Source organism: Microcaecilia unicolor, chromosome 2 (genome assembly GCF_901765095.1).
Source record: "Microcaecilia unicolor chromosome 2, aMicUni1.1, whole genome shotgun sequence".
In the NCBI taxonomy this organism is placed as follows: Eukaryota; Metazoa; Chordata; class Amphibia; order Gymnophiona; family Siphonopidae; genus Microcaecilia; species Microcaecilia unicolor.
Genome location: NC_044032.1, coordinates 397,880,908 through 397,907,896, shown reverse-complemented (window position 1 = coordinate 397,907,896; position 26,989 = coordinate 397,880,908). Strand labels below are relative to the sequence as shown.

Below are 26,989 nucleotides of genomic sequence, written 5' to 3'. Positions count from 1 at the left end.
AAATTTTCTTCAATAACCTTAACACCATCAACTTTATTACAGAATCCATTCATTGTAAATATGAAGATTTATTTCTGCCTTGAAAAAAAAACCACAACAAAATCAAATCTGCCAAAACCAGAATGGAAGATGTCAAAAGTATTTTTTTTAGAATGGAATAGCGTGAGATAAATTTGTATGCAGTACCCTCCACTGTATGCATATCTGTCTCATGCATATTGTGAATGTACAAAAAGTGGGAGTACGACCAAGGAAATCAGACACTGGAAGACGTACTTAAATAAAAATTTATTAAAGATTTGAAGACTCGACACGTCGTGTTTCGGCCGTCAGGCCTGCATCAGGAGTCTGCTGTGCAGAGTACTGCGGAGCAATGACGATGGATGTACACTAAAAACTTTTCAGCAATCTCTTACATGGAAAATTGCTATGAAGTGATGGGGTTAAATCCTCAAAACTGGCTTGGTAGTCTTGAAAAAGACTGTTTAAAGAAAATTCGTCAGTTTTGAGGATTTAACCCCATCACTTCATAGCAATTTTCCATGTAAGAGATTGCTGAAAAGTTTTTAGTGTACATCCATCGTCATTGCTCCGCAGTACTCTGCACAGCAGACTCCTGATGCAGGCCTGACGGCCGAAACACGACGTGTCGAGTCTTCAAATCTTTAATAAATTTTTATTTAAGTACGTCTTCCAGTGTCTGGTTTCCTTGGTCGTACTCCCACTTTTTGTACATTGTTGTTTCTATCGTGGGGTGCTTGAGTTTTCCACCTTTTGGTGGATCTTTCCTCTCATGCATATTGTGGACATCCTGAAACCCTGACTGGCTGGGTATGTTGCGAAAACTGACTTGAGGGCCTCTGTTCTAGGGTAAGATATATGAAAGCTAGCATCACGAAGGCCAAGGAAGGAGCACGTGTGCAATGCTCCTGCCTCATTTAAGATACAGGGTCTGCAGAGGCTTGGGCAAGGGGTCACAAGGTTGGAGGGGGGGGGGCACTAGCCACAGGGAGGATTTTTTTTTTAAAGTCGGGCTGGGTACCAAGGAATATTTTGGATGTACACTACACAGGGTATTATTTTAAAAATATTGGGAGAGATGGAGGGTGGTCAGGTCAAGCAGGTGGGATGTAAGATTGTGAGACTCCTACTTGGGGCAAATGCAGTCCACCAGTTTTATTTATTTATTTTTTTAAATTTTTCACTCTTCCTGTCAGTGTCCTATCCAATCACCAGACACATTCAGAAAGGGTGGCCTATATGAACTGTGGAATACTGCCGTGATTTTAAAATGTCAGTAATTTGCATGCTTAATCCTTATAGCATGCTGCTGTATTTTTGATGCACTTATTGCCTGGTAGAGCCTATTGTAATGTTTTCTGCATCAGCCCCAGTGTCGGGAGGTTCTTTGAGACTGTCATTCAGAAGTAGGCAAACCAGGAGGCAGACACGAAACTATACTGGCCTCCTCCTATCATTGTAAAGGAGTTATTACACAGATGCCTCTGTGCTTAGTGGGAAATTCTGCCTGGTTTAAAAATGGCAGGAGACAGGGAATTATACCAGGCAGAAAAGATGCAAATAGGGCCTTATCTACATCAGACATGGGGAGGGGTTATTTTGGACAAACATATAGCGAATGCTACATACCTGTAGAAGGTATTCTCCGAGGACAGCAGGCTGATTGTTCTCACTGATGGGTGACGTCCACGGCAGCCCCTCCAATCGGAAACTTCACTAGCAAAGTCCTTTGCTAGCCCTCGCGCGCCCGCGCGCACCGCGCATGCGCGGCCGTCTTCCCGCCCGAAACCGGCTCGAGCCGGCCAGTCCAGTATGTAGCAAGACAATACAGTTCAAGGGAAGACACAACTCCAAAGGGGAGGCGGGCGGGTTTGTGAGAACAATCAGCCTGCTGTCCTCGGAGAATACCTTCTACAGGTATGTAGCATTCGCTTTCTCCGAGGACAAGCAGGCTGCTTGTTCTCACTGATGGGGTATCCCTAGCCCCCAGGCTCACTCAAAACAACAACATTGGTCAATTGGGCCTCGCAACGGCGAGGACATAACTGAGATTGACCTAAAAAATTTACCAACTAACTGAGAGTGTAGCCTGGAACAGAACAAACAGGGCCCTCGGGGGGTGGAGTTGGATCCTAAAGCCCAAACAGGTTCTGAAGAACTGACTGCCCGAACCGACTGTCACGTCGGGTATCCTGCTGCAGGCAGTAATGAGATGTGAATGTGTGGACAGATGACCACGTCGCAGCTTTGCAAATTTCCTCCATGGTGGCTGACTTCAAGTGGGCTACCGACGCTGCCATGGCTCTAACATTATGAGCCGTGACATGACCCTCAAGAGCCAGCCCAGCCTGGGCGTAAGTGAAGGAAATGCAATCTGCTAGCCAATTGGATATGGTGCGTTTCCCTACAGCCACTCCCCTCTTGTTGGGATCAAAAGAAACAAACAATTGGGCGGACTGTCTGTGGGGCTGTGTCCGCTCCAGATAGAAGGCCAATGCTCTCTTGCAGTCCAATGTGTGCAGCTGACGTTCAGCAGGGCAGGAATGAGGACGGGGAAAGAATGTTGGCAAGACAATTGACTGGTTCAGATGGAACTCCGACACAACCTTTGGCAGAAACTTAGGGTGAGTGCGGAGGACTACTCTGTTGTGATGAAATTTGGTGTAAGGGGCCTGGGCTACCAGGGCCTGAAGCTCACTGACTCTACGAGCCGAGGTAACTGCCACCAAGAAAATGACCTTCCAGGTCAAGTACTTCGGATGGCAGGAATTCAGTGGCTCGAAAGGAGGTTTCATCAGCTGGGTGAGAACGACATTGAGATCCCATGACACTGTAGGAGGCTTGACAGGGGGCTTTGACAAAAGCAAACCTCTCATGAAGCGAACAACTAAAGGCTGTCCTGAGATCGGCTTACCTTCCACTTGGTAATGGTATGCACTGATTGCACTAAGGTGAACCCTTACGGAGTTGGTCTTCAGACCAGACTCAGACAAGTGGAGAAGGTATTCAAGCAGGGTCTGTGTAGGGCAAGAGCGAGGATCTAGGGCCTTGCTGTCACACCAGACGGCAAACCTCCTCCAATGAAAGAAGTAACTTCTCTTAGTGGAGTCTTTCCTGGAAGCAAGCAAGATGCGGGAGACACCCTCTGGCAGACCCAAAGAGGCAAAGTCTACGCCCTCAACATCCAGGCCGTGAGAGCCAGGGACTGGAGGTTGGGATGCAGAAGAGCCCCTTCGTCCTGCGTGATGAGGGTCGGAAAACACTCCAATCTCCACGGTTCTTCGGAGGATAACTCCAGAAGAAGAGGGAACCAGATCTGACGCGGCCAAAAGGGAGCAATCAGAATCATGGTGCCTCGGTCTTGCTTGAGTTTCAACAAAGTCTTCCCCACCAGAGGAATGGGAGGATAAGCATACAGCAGACCTTCCCCCCAATCCAGGAGGAAGGCATCCGACGCCAGTCTGCCGTGGGCCTGAAGCCTGGAACAGAACTGAGGGACCTTGTGGTTCACCTGAGATGCGAAGAGATCCACCAGGGGGGTGCCCCACGCCTGGAAGATCTGTCGCACCACACGGGAATTGAGCGACCACTCGTGAGGTTGCATAATCCTGCTCAACCTGTCGGCCAGACTGTTGTTTACGCCTGCCAGATATGTGGCTTGGAGCACCATGCCTTGACGGCGAGCCCAAAGCCACATGCTGACGGCTTCCTGACACAGGGGGCGAGATCCGGTGCCCCCCTGCTTGTTGACATAGTACATGGCAACCTGATTGTCTGTCTGAATTTGGATAATTTGGTGGGACAGCCGATCTCTGAAAGCCTTCAGAGCGTTCCAGATCGCTCGCAACTCCAGAAGATTGATCTGTAGATCGCTTTCTTGGAGGGACCACCTTCCTTGGGTGTGAAGCCCATCGACATGAGCTCCCCATCCCAGGAGAGACGCATCCGTGGTCAGCACTTTTTGAGGCTGAGGAATTTGGAAGGGACGTCCCAGAGTCAAATTGGAGCAAATCGTCCACCAATACAGGGATTCGAGAAATCTCGTGGACAGGTGGATCACGTCTTCTAGACCCCCGGCGGCCTGATACCACTGGGAGGCTAGGGTCCATTGAGCAGATCTCATGTGAAGGCGGGCCATGGGAGTCACATGAACTGTGGAAGCCATGTGGCCCAGCAATCTCAACATCTGCCGAGCTGTGATCTGCTGGGACGCTCGCACCCGCGAGACGAGGGACAACAAGTTGTTGGCCCTCGCCTCTGGGAGATAGGCGCGAGCCGTCCGAGAATCCAGCAGGGCTCCGATGAATTCGAGTTTCTGCACTGGGAGAAGATGGGACTTTGGGTAATTTATCACAAACCCCAGTAGCTCCAGGAGGCGAATAGTCATCTGCATGGACTGCAGGGCTCCTGCCTCGGATGTGTTCTTCACCAGCCAATCGTCGAGATATGGGAACACGTGCACCCCCAGCCTGCGAAGCGCCGCTGCTACCACAGCTAGGCACTTTGTGAACACCCTGGGCGCAGAGGCGAGCCCAAAGGGTAGCACACAGTACTGGAAGTGGCGTGCGCCCAGCTGAAATCGCAGATACTGTCTGTGAGCTGGCAGTATCGGGATGTGTGTGTAGGCATCCTTCAAGTCCAGAGAGCATAGCCAATCGTTTTGCTGAATCATGGGGAGAAGGGTGCCCAGGGAAAGCATCCTGAACTTTTCTTTTACGAGATATTTGTTCAGGGCCCTTAGGTCTAGGATGGGACGCATCCCCCCTGTTTTCTTTTCCACAAGGAAGTACCTGGAATAGAATCCCAGCCCTTCTTGCCCGGATGGCACGGGCTCGACCGCATTGGCGCTGAGAAGGGCGGAGAGTTCCTCTGCAAGTACCTGCTTGTGCTGGAAGCTGTAGGACTGAGCTCCCGGTGGACAATTTGGAGGTTGAGAGGCCAAATTGAGGGTGTATCCTTGCCGGACTATTTGGAGAACCCACTGATCGGAGGTTATAAGAGGCCACCTTTGGTGAAAAGCTTTCAACCTCCCTCCGACAGGCAGGTCGCCCGGCACTGACACTTGGATGTCGGCTATGCTCTGCTGGAGCCAGTCAAAAGCTCGCCCCTTGCTTTTGCTGGGGAGCCGCGGGGCCTTGCTGATTCGCACGCTGCTGACGAGAGCGAGCGCGCTGGGGCTTAGCCTGGGCCGCAGGCTGTCGGGAAGGAGGATTGTACCTACGCTTGCCAGAAGTATAGGGAACAGTCTTCCTTCCCCCGAAAAATCGTCTACCTGTAGAGGTAGAAGCTGAAGGCTGCCGGCGGGCGAACTTGTCGAATGCGGTGTCCCGCTGGTGGAGAGACTCTACCACCTGCTCGACTTTTTCGCCAAAAATGTTATCCGCCCGGCAAGGCAAGTCCGTAATCCGCTGCTGGACTCTATTCTCCAGGTCGGCGGCACGCAGCCATGAGAGCCTGCGCATCACCACACCTTGAGCAGCGGCCCTGGACGCAACATCAAAAGTGTCATAAACTCCTCTGGCCAGGAATTTTCTGCACGCCTTCAGCTGCCTGACCACCTCCTGAAAAGGCTTGGCTTGCTCAGGGGGAAGAGCATCAACCAAGCCCGCCAACTGCCGCACATTATTCCGCATGTGTATGCTCGTGTAGAGCTGGTAAGACTGGATCTTGGACACGAGCATAGAGGAATGGTAGGCCTTCCTCCCAAAGGAGTCTAAGGTTCTAGCGTCCTTGCCCGGGGGCGCCGAAGCATGTTCCCTAGAACTCTTAGCCTTCTTTAGGGCCAAATCCACAACTCCAGAGTCATGAGGCAACTGAGTGCGCATCAGCTCTGGGTCCCCATGGATCCGGTACTGGGACTCGATCTTCTTGGGAATGTGGGGATTAGTTAATGGTTTGGTCCAGTTCGCAAGCAATGTCTTCTTCAGGACATGGTGCAAGGGAACAGTGGACGCTTCCTTAGGTGGAGAAGGATAGTCCAGGAGCTCAAACATTTCAGCCCTGGGCTCGTCCTCCACAACCACCGGGAAGGGGATGGCCGTAGACATCTCCCGGACAAAGGAGGCAAAAGACAGACTCTCGGGAGGAGAAAGCTGTCTCTCAGGAGAGGGAGTGGGATCAGACGGAAGACCCCCAGACTCCTCGTCAGAGAAATATCTGGGATCTTCCTCTTCCTCCCACGAGGCCTCACCCTCGGTGTCAGACACAAGTTCACGGACCTGTGTCTGCAACCTCGCCCTGCTCGACTCCGTGGAACCCTGTCCACGATGGGGGCGTCGAGAGGTAGACTCCCTCGCCCGCATCGGCGAAGCTCCCTCCGCCGACGTAGTCGGGGAGCCTTCCTGGGAGGTGGCCGCGGTCGGTACCGCACGCGGTACCGACGTCGGGGACCTCAACCTGGGCGATGGGCCAGCCGGCGCCACGCTCGACGGTACCGGTGGCGCAAGCACCGCCGGTACCGGAGGGGTAGGGCGCAACAGCTCTCCCAGAATCTCTGGGAGAACGGCCCGGAGGCTCTCGTTTAGAGCGGCTGTAGAGAAAGGCTGAGAGGTCGATGCAGGCGTCGACGTCAGTACCTGTTCCGGGCGTGGAGGCTGTTCCGGGCTGTCCAGAGCGGAGCGCATCGACACCTCCTGAACAGAGGGTGAGCGGTCCTCTCGGTGCCGATGCCTGCTGGGTGCCGAATCCCTCGGCGACCCAGAGCTCTCGGTGCCGACACGGGGAGGAGACCGGTGTCGATGCTTCTTCGATTTCTTCCGAAGCATGTCACCGGAGCTCCCCGGCACCGACGAGGAGGACGTCGAATCCACCCGTCGCTTCCTCGGGGCCGAGACTGAAGAAGGTCGATCTCGGGGGGGCTGTACCGCAGGAGCCCTCAGGGTAGGCGGAGACCCACCCGAGGGCTCACCGCCACCAGCAGGGGAATGGACAGCCCTCACCTGCACTCCACCCGATGCACCACCGTCCGACGACATCAGCAGACGAGGTCCTGGTACCACCGACGTCGATGCAGCTATCCGATGTCTCGGCGCCGATGCAGAGGCCCGATGCCTCGATGCACTCGATGCAGGGGCGGCCGAGAAAGATGGTCTGGACGCTGACGACGTCGATGCACTCGAAGATCCCGGTGCCGATGCCGACGAAGAGCCCGAGAACAACACGTTCCACTGGGCTAGTCTCGCTACCTGAGTCCGCCTTTGAAGCAGGGAACACAGACTGCAGTTCTGAGGGCGGTGCTCGGCCCCCAGACACTGAAGACACGACGAGTGTCGATCAGTGAGCGAGATAACCCGGGCGCACTGGGTGCACTTCTTGAAGCCGCTGGAAGGCTTCGATGTCATGGGCGGAAAAATCACGCCGGCGAAATCAAAAGCCGAAATGGCGAAATTCGAAGCACCAAATTTAGAGGGAGAAAAATCTCGACCGAGGCCGAAAAAAGGCCTACCCCGACGACGAAAGAAAACTTACCGGGGCAAAAAAGCTGGAAGTACGGGGAGGATTTACACGAAACCCGGCGGGGGGTTTGCGGAGCACTTCCCGACTAGGACAAAGCTTTCCCGAAGGAAAAAAACACGTTCAAACAAATTGGACGCGCGAGGTCGACTTTCCGGGGCTCGACACGGCGAAAACACGACCGTACCGAGTGCGGACAAAAGAAGACTGGCCGGCTCGAGCCGGTTTCGGGCGGGAAGACGGCCGCGCATGCGCGGTGCGCGCGGGCGCGCGAGGGCTAGCAAAGGACTTTGCTAGTGAAGTTTCCGATTGGAGGGGCTGCCGTGGACGTCACCCATCAGTGAGAACAAGCAGCCTGCTTGTCCTCGGAGAAAAATATATAAACTCTAAAATTCAAAATAAACAGCAATTCATTCATTTCAGGAAAAGTGCAATGGATAGAAGGCTTGCAAAAAATGGTTAACTAGTGTTTTTTGGGGGGGCGGGGGGAGAAAGAGCATTTAATCAAATAATACACATGAATGATTACTACAGTACAGGAGTCAACATAAAGGAGGAATAAAAATAAACATACATTGTACAGAATACAGCACAGGGCAAACAAAAATAAATACTATTCTTTCAAATTAGATTTGGTCAATAAAGCAACAATAAATACATCTATGAATAACATTTATATAAAGACACTCATAATACCTTATGAAAGATCACCCCTACATTATTAACAATCATGCCAACTGATTTGGACCCATAATTTCAAGAGACCACTTTTCTGCCTTGGTGGACTAAACAGGCTTTGTTCTACTGGTTGAAAATAAATTTATTATTTGAAATTTAGTGCATTAAACTACAAGCTGTGTAGTCAGATTTATTCACATAAAAATGAATGCTCACACAAAACTTAAGGGATATCGGCCACCGTAACATCTTATCCTCTGCACTGATTTCTGTGAGACACAAAGCAGTCGAGTGTGTGAAGTGGAAATTGGCAAAGAACATATTAAGCTTTTTACTCTTAGAATAAACTGCCTGGGACTGGGCCAGATTCAAGAAGAGATGAGTTAAGCAAAACTTCTTTCAATTCAAGAAACATACGAACATCAAAAACACAGTCAAGCATCGCACAGTGTTCTTGTCAGTAGAAATTGAGAATTTTCTCTTTTCCTTCTTTGAACCTTTGGTTATGCACAAAATAAAACAATTTGCTAAAATCTGTCCTTTCAGTAATTTTTGTTGTATTAGTTGGAGGGGGGCTCCTTATTTTTCTGTTGTGGCAAAGGTTCCAGATTTAAATTCACTGTAATGGAAATCTAGAGAGATGATTACTTAAAGTCTTAACAGTCCTTTTATTATTTAAAAAGCTAAGGCTCTAAGCATCCTATTATTTGTCTCTCTTCCAGGATAAGAGACTTGATATAACCTTTACTGTGTAATGTTGCATGTAAAAGATTTTAGAAGGTTAATTCCATATACTACACTTTCCCCCTGAAGTTGTTTTTTTTTTTTTTTCATTTCAATGTCAGTTTTTTTGCGTTTGGGATTTAGAATTTGTAGCAAAATAAAAAGTGAATCTGTACAATATTTTAGAAACTGTAATGGCAATAGGCAATACATTTTACACAATTACACTCCAATGTTCACAAATCTTACAGATGTAATTTAACAAGTGTAAGTGAATTTTCTTGTTCACTTCTCTTAGATTCTTCTATTATTCACGTGTAGACAGTAACTCTCCTTCTTTGTAACTGACTTGCTGAACGCCTGTCCATTGCATGGGGATAAAGTTGCAGCACAGCTGCACTACAGTGGTTCCTGCAAATAGACCTGCCCAGGATTTCTCCAGTGAATAGTCATTAGGCATATCCACATCCATTTGAAATGAACTCATTTGCATAGTTTGGTTTCTTGGAAAACCAGACTTGTCTGTTGCCCTTGCAGATTGGTATTGTGTACCTTTCACCTAACGTTTTTGTTGATATATCACAAGCCTGAATGTGTCAAGCAAAACCAGTCCTGTTAATCTCCAAATTGCCTCAGTTATCTGCACAGTAAGAGGAAAAGGCACAAGGGAAGATGGCAGTGGGCTTTCACTAAAAAAATAAAACATTATGCCATAGGGTGTTATGCAGCTTAGGCATTACTAGGTAAATGTATCTCTTTATTTTTGGCAATTAATTTCCTCCTATAGTTATTTAGGTGCTTTCATTTCATTTTAGGTGCATGATGGAAATTCCACTATGCTGAACTTTTTTTTTTCTACAAAGCACATGTTGATGTCTCTAGAATTAGCAGAAAATAGAGAGTGAACAAAGATCTCTCAGAAAACAGTGTCAATACAGAAAGAATAAATAAATAAAGGGGCCAGTGCCCACCTTCATCAAAAGTTTTAAAAAATCTACTTAAAACTCTTACACCCTAAACTCAGTGACGCTGCAAACCTTACTAGGCAGTTCATACACTTATGGTTTCAGGAGCTGATAAGCACTTTCCTCCACACATGTTAACAAATTAGCCATGTTATTTTAGTCACACTTACGGAGGACTGCATTTAAGGTTTAAGCAAATGTATTTAGCATTAACATAAATGAAGACTGTGCATACTGATATGCAAATTCCCAATACCACTAACAAAAATTGTATATATATTTTTTTTAATATGTGGCAGGACGGTGGAAGAAGTGCAAGAGTCTGAAATACAAATACTTGAAGGCCTCTGTAAAAGTTTGCATCAGACTAACTGCCAAGTTAACTGCTACCCAAAAGAAGCAAAAAAAAAAAAAAGCAGCACTTTGGTTTACTGAAGTGAGGCAGGGTCTGGCTTTTCACTTCCATCCATCAGAACATTCTGGAATTTGCCCTTGAGTTCAACACAAAATCAAAATAGGACACCAGGCTATAATGGAAACGGATGAAAGAAACCTAAAACTAAATGTAGGCAATTTGGTGTGGATCTGCCTCATCTAAATGCTCTGTGTTTAATGGTGGCTTTTAGAAATGCACACTACTTCATCTCCACCTCTGTTTGCTTCAGACGCCAATTCCTAGAGATACACATATATGCTGGCCTAAGACTGCAGCCTGCAAGCCCATGACTGTGATTTTCTTAGCACACTGCCCCCCCCCCCCCCTCCCAGCCCCAAGAAAATAATTATTCAGTAATTTCCTGAGCTATAGTCTTGCTAATTATCTTACTGATGTCTTTTCTTTCATTCCCTCCTGGTACATCTATTTCCTGAATTAATTTATCAGTTGTTTATATTTTAATATTTGTTAAACCAGCTGCCTGCAGCTTGTCTAGTTTACTCCTGTGGCTCAAGATTACTTTATCAACTTTCTTTTCTTCTACTTGGCCCCCTTTCTCCTGAGTGAAGAGCTGAAAAATCATAGTTTATTTTGGTCTGTAGAGAGGCACTGGACTTTAACTCACAGAATCCATCTGCAACAGTAAATGAGCTTACGCTCCCAGGTGAGTTTCAAAACGTCATTACATGGGCCCACTGTGTTGTAAAACATCCAGGGTCAGTGTGAAGAGCTTCAGATTTGGAGTTTAGTGTAAAGACGTTATACCCTATCATAATTTCTTACTGGGAATCAATCAAAAGCAAACCTAAAAAGGTTCGGAACACAGGTTTTAAAGAATGAAACTGCAAGAAAAAGCAAGCGTAAGGCAAGAAATTGAGGCGTTTCAGGATTTATATTAATATATGGGGGTTGACAACAGGAAAATTTGGGCCCTGAGGGTCCAAAAATTACCTCTCAGGAGCAACAGGCTTAGCCTGTGACTTAAGACACAGAAATCTTGTATCTGCTTGATCTGAAATCCATGAATTCCTATTTTCCCCATCATAATCCTGAAGTGCAGCTCATATCTATTAATATGGTTTTGACCTTAAAAGTAAACAAGGTCACCCTGCTCATTCATATGCAGAACAGTTTCCCATGGATCACAGATTGTGGCAGGACAAAGACAGTTATTTTCAAAATTATGAAATTGATCGACATGTCCATCATTGATATCCCTGAGTTGTATGTTTAATGGCTTGTAAAAGAAGGGAATCTGGCAGGTAAAGTGCCAAGGAAACTGGACTGCTAGATGCCCCTTCCCTCTCCCTGTCTGTGTTATGACCTATAATATCCTAAGCATCAAACTTGCACAGGGAACCAAGAAAAGAAATTTTGTCCAAAACTCTGACATACTGTTATTCTTCACTAGACATACCAACCACAGCTTTGCTGAGCATTAGAGTGGTCATTAAATAGTGGCAGCTTAGCAACTAAGCATTGTTTTAGATTTTAAATAGAGTAATTTAGGACTTCTAAATAAATAAGGAAGAAAAATTGCATAATTTCAACTATGGAAACTACTAGTGTGTTTATCAGCCCGGTGTCCTTATCACCACTTATTTATCTTTTTTGTTATAACTTATAAATAGGGGCCAGGCATTTAATAAGTACAAGTTATTTACAACCCCATTCTTGTGCAAAACTCTACAGTTTGAAACATGAGTGTTAGTTATCCCTAGTTAACATGTATGCTAGGAACTCAACAGTACCTCCTGACATTTCTTATGGTACCAGGAATATTTCCTGGGAACAAAAATACGTAAAAATGTATTATAACTATGAAATAACTTTGCCTATATTTATTTTGCATCTAGGATAAGTAATAAGCCAATGAACAGATCAGACTTTATATTACTTTTTAAAAACTTCTTGTTTAGCCTGGGATATCTTGGGCCACGTTCTCATGATAAGATGTATGGTTAGTTGGCTTTATGGTGAAGAAAAGCACTTAGTCACACCTTGTTTTCTTTCAGTACAGTTTGGCTGAATGGCAGCTGTATTGCGCTTCTGCATCCACACAGTTGTTCTTGGTTTTGCAACTTGAATTTTTGTAGCCAAGACTGTGTATCAGAGGTTACAGAAAATCCACAAAGTACAAGGTGCTACTACAGCTTTCCTTTACAACATTGCACATTTTTTTTAAAACAGAAATCCTGTGATGTGCATCCACTTACTACACTCATATCTTCAGCCATCTTGATTATAGGTGAATAGCCCAAAGCACATGAGACTGATTTCCCATCTGCTCACTGGAAAGGTCTCAGAACTTTAGCTCAAACCCTTTACACACTTCTATCCATAAAGGAAAAAAAAAAAAAAAAAAGATACATACATTGAGAGTTTAAACCCCCCCCCCCCCGCAAATGTATTCCTCTGAGGTTGTGCTTCCCCTGAATATTTAAATAAGAGGCAGATTATAACAAGCAAATGGTATACACACTAATAGCCCTATACTGCTCATGAGAAGACAGAGTATGAAAGGAGGCATGACAGCAGAAACTTTCTGCCCCTACAAGACCTCAGGCAGCAAGATCCAAGCTCTCAAGAGATCATTTTCATGCAAAACCTTGCACTGATGAAATCTTAGAACTTTCTGGAAAGCTCAGCCTGCAAACCTTTCACGCTCTACTCATCTTGGCATAATGGCATACTGTCACTTTGGATGGTGTGTGAAAGGTTTGCAGCCTGAGCTATCCAGAAAGTTCCTGTTTCTCAGAAACTTTTTGAAGGCAACAATTGTTGGAAGGTGAAACCTTTCAATCGATAAGACTTCAAGCCATTCCACATTCTGTACAAACGAAACTCATTTCAATGTGGTCCATGTGAATACATACAGATTCATATGTACATGCCCAATTCATTTTAAAACATCTACAATCTGGAGTTTCTATTTGTAGTTAAGAAATAAGTGCTAGCTGTGAAGGCCAATACTAAGGCACGCTCGTTTGGATACAATGGATTTATGGTCACACACACCATTTCAGTGAGAAAAACAGATGTAAAATTAATTCGTAGACAAAAGTGCACAGGATTCATGAAAAAGTATCGTAAGCTCATAATGCAAAAGCTAGTGTTATTTAAAAATATATTAGAGCAAAGGAGATTTTCTTAGAGATAAAAACAGAAGGTATGTCTAGTCCCTTTAGTCCAGGAGATTATGAACCACTACAAGCACACTGTCATGAAGACAGATCTGGAATATTTCCCCACTGGATCCACAATACTTTACATTCCAGCTATAATAAAATAATAACGCCCTAGGACTCATTCTTTTAAATATATATGGTAAATTGGACACTGTGGCAAAGGACTAGACGGAAGAGACAAACTGCATGAGGATGGGCAAGTCTACAAGCAACCAAGGTCATTATTTGGTTCTTTTAAAGGGTATGTGGGAGAGGGAAGGTAGGGGGTTTACATAAATCAGCACAATTCCTAAATTAAAGCAGTGGTGGCTGAAATAGACTTGCAGTACCAAAAGGGCAGTAGTAGCAATTCATTCACCTGGACTACAATACTTGCTTTCTAATGAAGTAGTGTACTGCTGGAAAAGCAGAGCAAGGCTGACCACAGAGAAACTGAGTCTGCTTCACCCACTTAATGTTTAACTTAATGCTGTTTGGCGATACATCCTCCCCCGATAGAAAAAAAAAAGCCCTCCAGAAGAGATATGTCATGTTCAGCATCATCCTCTTGTTTTCCAGATCGTGCATCTGCTAGAGTTTCTGAGATGAGAAATTTTTAGATTTTGATTCTTTTTAAGGTACTTTCTATTCTTATAGGCCCATTTTTGTTACATCCTGCTGGTTACTGATTATATTTGAAATGTCTGAAGACCATCTGTACACTGAACCGATGAAGACAGCAATTGCACTTGTCCTAAAGAAAGGCATCATCAACTCTGAAGCCTTCCCACTTCACCTCTATCACGTTATCTGCCAACATTCAAAGGGAACAAAATGTCAAAACAGCTTCTGGTGGAAACAGAGCACTTTCCTCAACAACGTCCTTCCACTGACAACTCATTTGTGTCCAATGATCGTGCTTGCCAGCGTTTCTGGGGGCTCCAAAGTGCAAAAGCGTTCTGAAGGTAATAACCTTTAAGCACCATTCACAGCGTGCTTGCTTCCAGTCTCAGCCAGTGTAAACCCTGTCTAGTATAGCGTACTAGTTCAGTCATACTGCTGTTCAGTGCCAGAGGACACACAACTGTGCTGAGCTCCACAAAGAATTCTATGGGAAAGAAAGAAAGAAAGAAAAAAAAAGACAAAATGTTAAGTTCATGTTGTCAAAACTCAATGAAATGTCTGAATGCCTACTGCATATTAAAACTGTCCTCTAATTAAAACAGTTCAACTTACTAGTACTACTACTACTTATCACTTCTATAGCGCTACAAGGCATATTTTTTATTTTTGTTATATTTGTACCCCGCGCTTTCCCACTCATGGCAGGCTCAATGCAGCTTACATGGGGCAATGGAGGGTTAAGTGACTTGCCCAGAGTCACAAGGAGCTGTCTGTGCCTGAGGTGGGAATTGAACTCAGTTCCCCAGAACCAAAGTCCACCACCCTAACCACTAGGCCACTCCTCCACACGCAGCGCTGAACACCATACATGAAAAGACAGTCCCTGCTCAAAGAGCTCACAATCTAAATAGGACAAACAGAACAACTAAGAGGTAAGGGAATTAAAGAGGTGGGGATAAAACGGTTAGGAGTCAAAAGCAGCATTAAAGAGGTGGGCTTTTAGCCTGGATTTGAAAACGGCCAAAGATGGGGCTAGACGTACAAGCTTGGGAAGTCTATTCCAGGCATGAGGTGCAGTGAGATAAAAGGAACAGAGTCTGGAATTAGCAGTAGAGGAGAAGGGGACAGACAAGAGAGATTTATCCACAGAACGGAGTACCCGACGGGGGGGGGGGCGTAAGGAGAGACAAGAGTGGAGAGGTACTGGGGAGCGGTAGAGTGAATGCACTTATAGGTCAGTAAGAGAAGTTTGAATTGAATGCGGAAACGGATAGGGAGCTAGTGAAGTGACTTGAGGAGAGGGCTAATGTGAGCATAGCGACTGGCGAAAAATGAGCCACGCAGCAGAGTTTTGGACTGATTGAAGAGAAGAGAGATGGCTAAGTGGGAGGCCGGTGAGAAGCAGCAACAGTCTAGGCGAGAGGTGATAAGAGTGTGGATAACTTGGTCAATAATTTTTCTGTATACGTTAAAACTATTTATTGTAGTGGTATAACTGTACTGAGTAAACCCATATACTATTAGCCTACAAACAGAACCGATTGACAAAGGATTTAATTTTCGTGGTCATTTAATTTTCTTTAAAACCTCTGGAATTAGTAAAATTAGATCAGAAAGGGCAGTTTGGTGGGATGTATGAATTACTTTTACTATTTTTCTGCCCTTTTATTACCATTCTTATCTCTTATATTTGTATCTATTTTTTAAAAACCCACAAAAAAGAAATTTGCACTACTTCCTTGCAGCGTTACAGAAGCATAATGATCAAACACAATTTGATGTTAAAACCTGAAGAGATTTTGTGACTGTTTGTATAGGGTATGATACATACCTGTAGCAGTTGTTCTCCGAGGACAGCAGGCTGATTGTTCTCACGACTGGGTGACGTCCGCGGCAGCCCCCACCAACCGGAAATAAGCTTCGCGGGACGGTCGACACGCAGGGCACGCCCACCGCGCATGCGCGGCCGTCTTCCCGCCCGTGCGCGACCGCTCCCGCCAGTTGAATGACTAGCAAAAAATATGAAATACACAACTCCAAAGGGGAGGAGGGAGGGAAGGTGAGAACAATCAGCCTGCTGTCCTCGGAGAACAACTGCTACAGGTATGTATCATACCCTTTCTCCGAGGACAAGCAGGCTGCTTGTTCTCACGACTGGGGTATCCCTAGCTCTCAGGCTCACTCAAAACAAGAACCCAGGTCAATTGAACCTCGCAACGGCGAGAGAACAACAGAAATTGACCTACGAAGAACAACTAACTGAGAGTGCAGCCTGACCAGAATAAATTCGGGTCCTGGAGGGTGGAGTTGGATTTACACCCCAAACAGATTCTGCAGCACCGACTGCCCGAACCGACTGTCGCGTCGGGTATCCTGCTGGAGGCAGTAATGTGATGTGAATGTGTGGACAGATGACCACGTCGCAGCCTTGCAAATCTCTTCAATAGTGGCTGACTTCAAGTGGGCCACTGACGCTGCCATGGCTCTAACACTATGAGCCGTGACATGACCCTCAAGAGTCAGCCCAGCCTGGGCGTAAGTGAAGGAAATGCAATCTGCTAGCCAATTGGAGATGGTGCGTTTCCCGACAGCGACCCCTAGCCTGTTAGGGTCGAAAGAAACAAACAATTGGGCGGACTGTCTGTGGGGCTGTGTCCGCTCCAAGTAGAAGGCCAATGCTCTCTTGCAGTCCAATGTGTGCAACTGACGTTCAGCAGGGCGGGTATGCGGCCTGGGGAAGAATGTTGGCAAGACAATTGACTGGTTAAGATGGAACTCCGACACCACCTTCGGCAGGAACTATGGGTGGGTGCGGAGCACTACTCTGTTGTGATGAAATTTGGTATATGGAGCATGAGCTACTAGGGCTTGAAGCTCACTGACCCTACGAGCTGAAGTAACTGCCACCAAGAAAATGACCTTCCAGGTCAAGAACTTCAGATGGCAGGTATTCAGTGGCTCAAAAGGAGGTTTCATCAGCTGGGTGAGGACGACGTTGAGATCCCATGACACAACAGGAGGCTTGATAGGGGGCTTTGACAAAAGCAAGCCTCTCATGAATCGAACGACTAAAGGCTCTCCAGAGATGGCTTTTCCTTCCACACGATAATGGTAAGCACTAATCGCACTAAGGTGATTCCTTACTGAGTTGGTCTTGAGGCCAGACTCTGATAAGTGCAGAAGGTATTCAAGCAGGTTCTGTGCAGGGCAAGAACGAGGTTCTAGGGCCATGCTCTCACACCACACGACAAACCTCCTCCACTTGAAAAAGTAACTCTTTTTAGTGGAATCCTTCCTAGAGGCAAGCAAGACCCGGGAGACACCCTCAGACAGACCCAACGCAGTGAAGTCTACGCCCTCAACATCCAGGCCGTGAGAGCCAGAGACTGGAGGTTGGGGTGCAGCAACGCTCCGTCGTTCTGCGAAATGAGAGTCGGAAAACACTCCAATCTCCACGGTTCTTCGGAGGACAACTCCAGAAGAAGAGGGAACCAGATCTGACGGGGCCAAAAGGGCGCGATCAGAATCATGGTGCCGCGGTCTTGCTTGAGCTTCAGTAAGGTCTTCCCCACCAAAGGTATGGGAGGATAAGCATACAGGAGGCCGGTCCCCCAATGGAGGAGAAAGGCATCCGACGCTAGCCTGCCGTGTGCCTGAAGTCTGGAACAGAACAGAGGCAGCTTGTGGTTGGTCTGAGAGGCGAAAAGGTCCACCGAGGGGGTGCCCCACGCTCGGAAGATCTTGCGTACCACTCTGGCATGGAGCGACCACTCGTGCGGTTGCATGACTCTGCTCAGTCTGTCGGCCAGACTGTTGTTTACGCCTGCCAGGTACGTGGCTTGGAGGAGCATGCCGAACCGACACGCCCAACGCCACATCCCGACGGCCTCCTGGCACAGGGGGCGAGATCCGGTGCCCCCCTGCTTGTTGACGTAATACATTGCAACCTGATTGTCTGTCCGAATTTGGATAATTTGACAGGACAGCCGATCTCTGAAAGCCTTCAGTGCGTTCCAGATCGCTCGGAGCTCCAGGAGGTTGATCTGCAGATCCTTTTCCTGGAGGGACCACAGACCCTGAGTGTGGAGCCCATCGACATGGGCTCCCCACCCCAGGCGAGATGCATCCGTCGTCAGCACTTTCGTGGGCTGCGGAATTTGGAATGGACGTCCCAGGGTCAAATTGGTCCGGATGGTCCACCAGAGCAGTGAAGTGCGGCAACTGGTGGAGAGGCGGATGACATCTTCTAGATTCCCGGTGGCTTGAAACCACTGGGAAGCTAGGGTCCATTGAGCAGATCTCATGTGAAGACGAGCCATGGGAGTCACATGAACTGTGGAGGCCATATGACCCAGAAGTCTCAACATCTGCCGAGCTGTGATCTGCTGAGACGCTCTGGTCTGCGAAGCCAGGGCCAAGAGATTGGTAGCCCTCGCTTCGGGAAGGTAGGCCTGAGCCGTCTGGGTATTCAGCAGCGCTCCTATGAATTCCAGAGACTGAGTAGGCTGGAGATGGGACTTTGGGTAATTGATCACAAACCCCAGCAGCTCCAGAAGTTGAATAGTGCACTGCATGGACCGGAGGGCTCCTGCCTCCGAGGTGCTCTTGACCAGCCAATCGTCGAGATATGGGAACACATGCACTCCCAGCTTGCGTAGATACGCCGCCACCACCACGAGGCACTTTGTAAACACTCGTGGGGCAGAGGCGAGCCCAAAGGGCAGCACACAATACTGAAAGTGCCGTGCGCCCAGGCGGAATCTGAGATACTGTCTGTGAGCTGGCAGTATCGGGATGTGAGTGTATGCGTCCTTTAAATCCAGGGAACATAGCCAATTGTTTTTCTGAATCATTGGCAGAAGGGTGCCCAAGGAAAGCATCCTGAACTTTTCTTTGACCAGGAATTTGTTCAGGCCTCTCAGGTCTAGGATGGGACGCATCCCCCCTGTTTTCTTTTCCACAAGGAAGTACCTGGAATAGAATCCCTGCCCTTCCTGCCCGGGTGGTACGGGCTCGACCGCATTGGCGCTGAGAAGGGCGGAGAGTTCCTCTGCAAGTACCTGCTTGTGAAGGGAGCTGAAAGACTGAGCTCCCGAAGGACAATTTGGAGGCAGGGAGGCCAAATTCAGGGCGTATCCGCACCGCACTATTTGGAGAACCCACTGGTCGGAGGTTATGAGAGGCCACCTTTGGTGAAAAAATTTTAACCTCCCTCCGACCGGCAGATCGTCCGGTACGGACACTTGTAGGGCGGCTATGTTCCCGTGGATCCAGTCAAAAGCCCGTCCCCGGCTTTTGCTGTGGAGGCGCAGGGGGCTGCTTAGGCGCACGCTGTTGACGAGAACGAGCGCGCTGGGGCTGTCCCTGTGCCTGGCGAGGCCTTCGGGCCGGCTGGTTGTACCTACGCTTTGCAAAAGAATAGGGTGCAGCCTGCCGTGCCCGGGAAAAACGCCCACCCGTGGGGGCGGGTGCTGAAGGCGCCCGGTGGGAGAGCTTGTCGAGAGCGGTTTCCCGCTGATGCAGTTGGTCCACCATCTGCTCGACCTTCTCACCGAAAATGTTATCCCCCCGGCAAGGGACGTCAGCCAGTCTCTGCTGGGTGCGGTTGTCCAGGTCAGAGGCACGCAGCCATGAGAGCCTGCGCATCACTATACCTTGGGCCGCAGCACGAGATGCCACGTCACAGGTGTCAAAAATCCCCCTGGACAGGAACTTTCTGCACGCCTTCAGCTGCCTGACCACCTCCTGATAAGGCCTGGACTGCTCCGGCGGGAGCTTATCGACCAGGTCCGCCAGCTGTTGCACATTGGTCCGCATGTGGATGCTCATATAGAGCAGGTAAGATTGGATGCGGGTCACGAGCATGGAGGATTGGTAGGCCTTCCTCCCAAATGAGTCCAGAGTGCGAGACTCCCGCCCCGGGGGCGCCGAGGCGGTATCCCTCGAACTCCGTGCCCTCTTGAGAGCAGAATCCACGACCGCTGAGTCATGGGGCAACTGGGGCCGCATGAGCTCTGGGTCAGAGTGGATCCTGTACTGGGACTCTGCTTTCTTGGGAATGGTGGGATTAGTTAGTGGTCGCACCCAGTTCCGGAGCAGCGTCTCCTTCAGGACATTGTGCAGCGGTACCGTGGAGGACTCTCTAGGTGGTGATGGATAGTCGAGGACCTCGAGCATCTCGGCCCTCGGCTCTTCCACAGAGACCACGGGAAAGGGAATGCTTATAGACATATCCCGCACAAAGGAGGCAAAGGAGAGACTCTCAGGAGGTGAGAGCTTCCTCTCCGGTGACGGCGTGGGGTCCGAGGGAAGGCCCGTAGACTCCTCTGAGGAGAAATATCTCGGGTCCTCCTCTTCCCCCCACGAGTCCTCATCCTCGGTATCGGACATTAGCTCATGTAGCTGCGTCCGGTACCGGGCCCGGCTCGACGTCGAGGCACCGAGGTCTCGGTGTCGTCGAGCGGTGGACTCCCGCGCCGGCGGGGACGGAGCTCCCTCCATCGACGTCGACGGGGACTCCACCTGCGTGGCTGTCGAGACCGGCACCGCAAGCGGCGGCGGTGTCGACTGCCCCGGCGCCGGGCTAGAGCTCGCCGGCGCCACAGTCATCGGCGCCGAGGGCGCAAGCACCCCCGGCGCCGGCACAGCCTGGCGCATCAGCCCTTCCAGGATCCCCGGAAGGATGGCTCTGAGGCACTCGTCCAGGCCCGCTGCCGGGAAAGGCGGTGGGGCCGGTAAGGGTGTCGGTGCCGGAAGCTGCTGGGGGCCAGGAGACGGCACCGAGGTGCCGGAACCCCGACGCGTCGGTACCTCCACCACCGACGGAGATCTCTCCTCTCTGCGATGACGCTTCGGCGTCGACTCCTCTTCAGGGTGCACCGAGGGCTCCCGGTGACGGCGCTTCTTGTCTTTTTTCCGGTGCACGTCACCGGTGCCGGAGGGCATGGAGGAGGAGGAGGTCGATCCCCCTCGGTCTCGGGGTACCGGGTCCGACAGGGTTCGGTCCCGTGGCTCACGAGTTGAGGGAGTGACCGGGGCCGACTGCCCACGCGGTCTCTCTACCCCACTCTCGCCGGCGGACCGGCGGGCCGACGGGACCTGTTCTCCTGGGGTCGCTGCCATCGGTGCCGATGTCTCGGGCATCGATACCGGTACCGAAGAACCGGTCTTCGATACCGATGCCGTCGAGGTCGACGTCGAGGGGCCGGCGCAAGTTCCAAAAAGACGGTCCCGCAGAACTTGCCTCGCAACCTGAGTCCGTTTCCGGAGACCGAGACACAAAACGCACGACTTGAGATTGTGCTCCGGCCCGAGGCACTGGAGGCACCAAGCGTGGGTGTCGGTCTGCGAGATCGGCCGGCCGCAGCGACCACACTTTTTAAAACCACTCGGGACCTTCGAGGACATCGACGGAAAAATCGCGTCGGCGAAGTCAAAGTCGGCAATGGTGGCTAAAATCACACCACGAAAACTGAAACCGACCGAGCGGCCACTAGGCCGCAACGAGGCGGCCCCGCTAGAAAGCGAGGGAAAAGAAGGAGCGCGTGCTCCACACGCGCAAAATTCTTTTTTTTTTTTTTTTTTTATTTAATAAAATAGAAAGAAGAAGAGGCCGAACAGGCCAAAAGCGACGATCCGCGTAAACGCGGTCGAAAAAATCCGGCGGCTGAAACGAGAGAGAGGGGAAAACACAACTCTCTCAGTCGCGGAAAAAAAGTAACTGGCGGGAGCGGTCGCGCACGGGCGGGAAGACGGCCGCGCATGCGCGGTGGGCGTGCCCTGCGTGTCGACCGTCCCGCGAAGCTTATTTCCGGTTGGTGGGGGCTGCCGCGGACGTCACCCAGTCGTGAGAACAAGCAGCCTGCTTGTCCTCGGAGAACATGAGTGACAGAAATCCCTTAAGCATGATAGTAGTTTTTCTGCAGAACAACAAAAAATGATGGTCAATTCAATTTACATGATTGCCACTTATAACTAGATTTCTATCACTGTACCTCTAAATTTAGAGGGTCATATGGTCACACATTGATGAAATTGGAGGCTGTATTGGTAATCCACAGGGTGCCGCATTTACAACCCTAAATAGCAGTGGTATGACTAAACTGGGCTTTGAAGAAGGCTGAGGGTCCTGAATCGAGGGACCGTGATTACCAAAAGTGATGGGCAGACCAGATATTTATTAGAGAAGGGGGATTAGATGATTGTTTCTATAAAATCATTACATAAACTAAGCTGAAGATGGAAAGGGGTAAAATGGCCTAGCAGTGGCGGGTGGCAGCCATTACTATAACAGATTTTAAGCATGCTAAGGATGGATATAGAGGGCAGTGGCAGGGAAAGGGGCTAAGAGATCAGGTAAAAGATATGGGGTGAGTTTGTGTTCAGGTGATGAGATACATACACTTCAGGTAGACTGGCTAGGTCATTTTGCTGTTTATCTGCTGCCATTCACCATGAGGGTAACTTTATAAGCCTTCTACTGTGTGTAAAATTTTATATGTGCATACAAGTATGTGCTGCCAATATGTACGCAATAGCAGCAAAGGTGACAATAGAGTCCAAAAACAAGTGGTGTGGTGCAAAAACTTTATTGTTGGGACACACAACACGAATTCCATTTTGGCCGTAAGGCCTGTTATCAGGAGTCTACAAACAAAACATACAAATGTATATCAATACAAAATTAAAATCTTATACAGCAACAAAATACTCATAAAACAAAGATAGCATGAAAAAGTACACACGGTAAGGATTATAAAAGTAAAATAATTAAGGAATGATTATGATAAGACTTTAAAAATAACAGTACATATACTGTTATATTTTGTTCCCTTTATTTCTATATCATTTTATGTGTTACCTATATGAGAGCATACCTTTTAATTTGTTCATTTTATCTATATGTGAGAATATTTACACAGTGTCAGTGGTGCACATTGATAAAGGTACTCACTGACATTACTATATCAATTCATGTGTCATTTTTACAAATACATCTTTTATTGTGAGAGAATTTTAATACTGCATCATTTGGAGCACATTTGTAGTCTCTCTCATTCACTATAGGGTCCTTTTACCAAGCTGTGGGAAAAACGGTCCAGCAGGGGCCATTTTTACTGCAGCGGTTAAAAAGCCCCAAAACCAAAATGTCCCTGCAGTAAGAAAACTTATCGTGTGGCCATGTGGCAGAGAGCTCTTACCACCACCCGAGGTGGTGATAAGGGCTCCCATGGTAACCTGGCAGTAACCAGGCAACACACGGCGATGCCTGATTATCGTCGGGTTGCTACCACACTAACCATTTCTGGGGATTTCCTCCCCTCCCCCCCCCTGAAAATAGCAGGCACTCGACCAGGAATTGCCACTGGTGGCCGCATTGGGCTGGTGGTAGTCCCGGAATAGCGAGTGGTAAGCCCACGATGGGCTTACCGTTGCTCTGTAAAAGGGCCTCTATAGTTATTCTGTCCTATACAATCAGGAAGCATAATGGTGTTAACAGGCACATGCACTTTAGGCAAGGTTAGGCACCTCTCTTACTCCTTTTAGTTGTATACTTCAGGCTGCAATCCACCTATTTTTCTTTCTCTTCATTTTTATTTTTTAACACCTTATGGCATTCTTAGTTGATTATGTTTATCATTAACAAGCTCATGGTATCTTAGTCTTTCATTTTTTTTTTGTTGTTCTTTTCTTTCTTTCTTTCTAATTCAGTTTTCTAGAGGTATTATAACTTTTAGGACCATAGTTATTTCTGCAACGCTGGCATATAAGTCCGTTCTTTGCAAGTGGCGATCTAACTCATTTATTTTCTATCAATTCATTGTCTATATCAGTTCCTTGCACTTGGAATAATTATGGTTTTCTTTGCATTGCCGTCACCTACACCTCTGTAGTAGTGCTCTGGGGCAGCGCTATGGATTTTGCCACGTTTTTCTGATATAGCTTTGATTTTGCTGCATTGTTGTATTACCATTAGATATTTTTAAACCATTAATCAGTTGAATTTTAGCTGGGATAGGGTGATCTGTTTTGAACCATTTTTTTAATGCCAAATGACATCACTTCCTCTATATCTCACAAGCTACAGACAGCAGAGCTCCTTTTCTGCCAACTGTTTGACAGCATCATATTAGTTGTAAGCAAATTTTCTTCTTAAAATCTAGCAGTGCTATTTCTCTAATACACAGTCATTAAAATACATAATGTTATTTTCCCATAATTTACATGCAGATGCTGATGTTTGGAATTTCTGATTTGAAAAGTTTTTTCTGTGAATAGCACTGGTTAGTTCAGACGGCCATTATTAATATATATCTTGATCGCCATTCACTATACAAATTTCTTCGCTCTGATTTGCCAGTGGTCATGGGTATTAATCTACTGCTTTTTTTTTTAAATCACTTTCGGAGGTAGTTTGTTGTATCTTTATAGTTTACATGCTATGCCTTTTCCCACGCATGACCACCTGAAGTTAAGCATTTTTTGGACATTCACTATCCTAGAAACCATCGGTACTTCTTTCAAAAGATTTTTAATATGCCACAGTCTATTTGCTCTTGCACATCACGTAATATATTACTACATCATCATCTTTTTTTCCTAATCAAATCATTCCTAAACCACCCAAATACACCAAAGAACACCTCTCACATGACCTTATCTAACACCTTTCCATCTTATTCCTCTTTCACCTCAGCTCATGATCAACTGTCTGTATAAAACATGTAATGACGTTCTCATATCCATACTCTGTAAGCCACATTGAGCCTGCAAAAAGGTGGGAAAATGTGGGGTACAAATACAATAAATAAATAAATAGATATTTTTTTCAAATGCCAGCGTTTTTCTCTTTCCCCCCTTTCTCCAAAAGATTGATATTTGTGGTTTTTTTTTCTATTGCTCTTTTTAATTTTGATTTCCTTTTTATTTTCATCTTTCTTTTAGTGTGCCATATATTGTTCTCTTCTTTTTCACAGTGCCAAAACTAACACTGTCCTTAGCGAGTTTACTACTGTAGCTGCTATTTAGGTAGACGTTTGGTACAAATATGTTAACCATATTTTTTCTGCCTTTCTTAGAGTTTCAACTTTTATATTCAGTTATACTAGGGTAGCATGATTTGGTTCTCATTTTAATATAAGGGTATTATCCAATGTTTTATCTTATGTTCTTCTGCACTCCAGCTATTACGTTTTTGATATTACATGTTATTTTTTTATGCACCGTTATTTTTAAGGTCTTATCATAATCATTCCTTAATTATTTTACTTTATTTCATAATCTTTACAGTGTATACCTTTTTAGACATGTCACTATCCTTATTTCCAAGATTAATAATCTTTTTTCATGATATATTTATTGTTTTTTTTAAGTATTTTATTGCTGTATGAGATTTTATTTTTGTACTGATATACATTTGTATGTTTCTTTTTGTTTGTAGACTCCTGATGCAGGGAAAAACAATCCGTAACAAGTTTTTACACCACATACTTGTTTTGGGACTGCCACCTTTGCTGTTGTTGTTTTCTTTAGATGTCTGTTCTTGTGTGTGTGATTGCTAATATGTAGGACATACCTTTATGTGGTATAAGTATAGGTGTTTCCGAATGCAGAGGCTGGGCAGAAGTGGTGTGGAGTAAAGTTGCAAGATACACGTGCATGTGATTAAATATGAATGTATCAGTACAAAGTTAAATATAAAAGTTACGGCTGCCTCAGAACAGGTCTGATGGTGTAGGAGCTTTCAGGGAGGTAATTTTATAATGGCATATAGATGCAAAGTATGTAACTATGTGCCTTCACAGTCTATGTGGACTTTTACAAACTATGCTCTGTTATTATTATATTACATTGCGCTTCTGCTACATGTTTTGATTTGATAAAAGGTTAAAATAGGTCTTACCTGCTTACTCTTTGAGTTCCTCCTGGCTAGTCCAGAAGTTTGGGAATATGCTCTCCCACTAGCAAGCAAAGACTGAGAACTACTGATTTGTGACATTCTATATAGCATTCTGTGCAGCCTAGCAACAGCCAGTATTTTCTTAAGAGGGCAGAGATCTAACTACCCATAAACAGTAGGAGAAACCCAACAACAGATATATTGTAAACATTTGTAGTCTCAATGGAACTACGAACAGAGAGAAGTGAACATTCAACTTTCCTTAAAACACATATCTGCATAGCTATTTACAACTGACACATGGGCGTGCGTTCTGGACTGGTCTGGAGGGACTCAAAGAACAAAAAAAATCAGGTAAGATCTAATTTAACCTTATCCTTCCAGATTGATCCAGACATTTGGGACATACCAAAGCAATATTCAAGGGTAGGAACTACTGCCACTCACTGACAACACACAGGTTCCAAAAACAGCGCCCTGCCTTATCTGCAACATCTAGCCTGTCATGTTCAAGAAGGGGATGCAACAACCACCAAGTGGTTGCCTTGCAAATCTCTTGAGGCATAATTAGCCTGTGTTCTGACCAAGACAATGCTTGACTTCAGGTTGAATAAGCCTTGAGAACTTAGGGAACTGTTCTGCGTAACAAAATGTGCACTGAAGCAATTGCCTCCATAATTCAGCACACAACAGTAGCCTTTGAGATTGCTTTGCTTTTTCTGGGTCCACCAAAAGCACAAAAAGTCTGACTTCCCAAACTTGCTGGTCTTTGACAAACAATGCAGCATCTGTACACCAATTCTGAAAAATCCACCAGACCCTCACATACGCTGAGCATATATAGGATTTCTTGGAACACAATAAGATGGCTAGAGGAACAACCTAGCTTGAGGAGCCTAACCCTCTCAATAGCCAAGCCGTAAGACAAAATGGAGACACATCCTGCACTGGAATCAGCTCCTGCACCAACAGCAGCCTGTAGCTGACAAGAGGAAAAGGACACCCTACTAGCAGTCTCATGAGA

The 26,989-nt window shown here is 47.0% G+C and overlaps 1 protein-coding gene across 3 annotated transcripts in view; it reads right to left on the bottom strand.

Moving 5' to 3' along the window:
- Nucleotides 1-10,592: 10,592 nt before the first annotated feature.
- Nucleotides 10,593-26,989, bottom strand: part of AFF1 (AF4/FMR2 family member 1) — a 430,143-nt gene continuing 413,746 nt past the window's right edge. For all 3 annotated transcript variants that reach the window (XM_030190611.1, XM_030190612.1, XM_030190613.1), the window contains exon 21: nt 10,593-14,550. In XM_030190611.1, the coding sequence (XP_030046471.1) occupies nt 14,429-14,550 (122 nt within the window). In that variant the 3' untranslated portion in view covers nt 10,593-14,428. The remainder of the gene's footprint in view (nt 14,551-26,989) is intronic.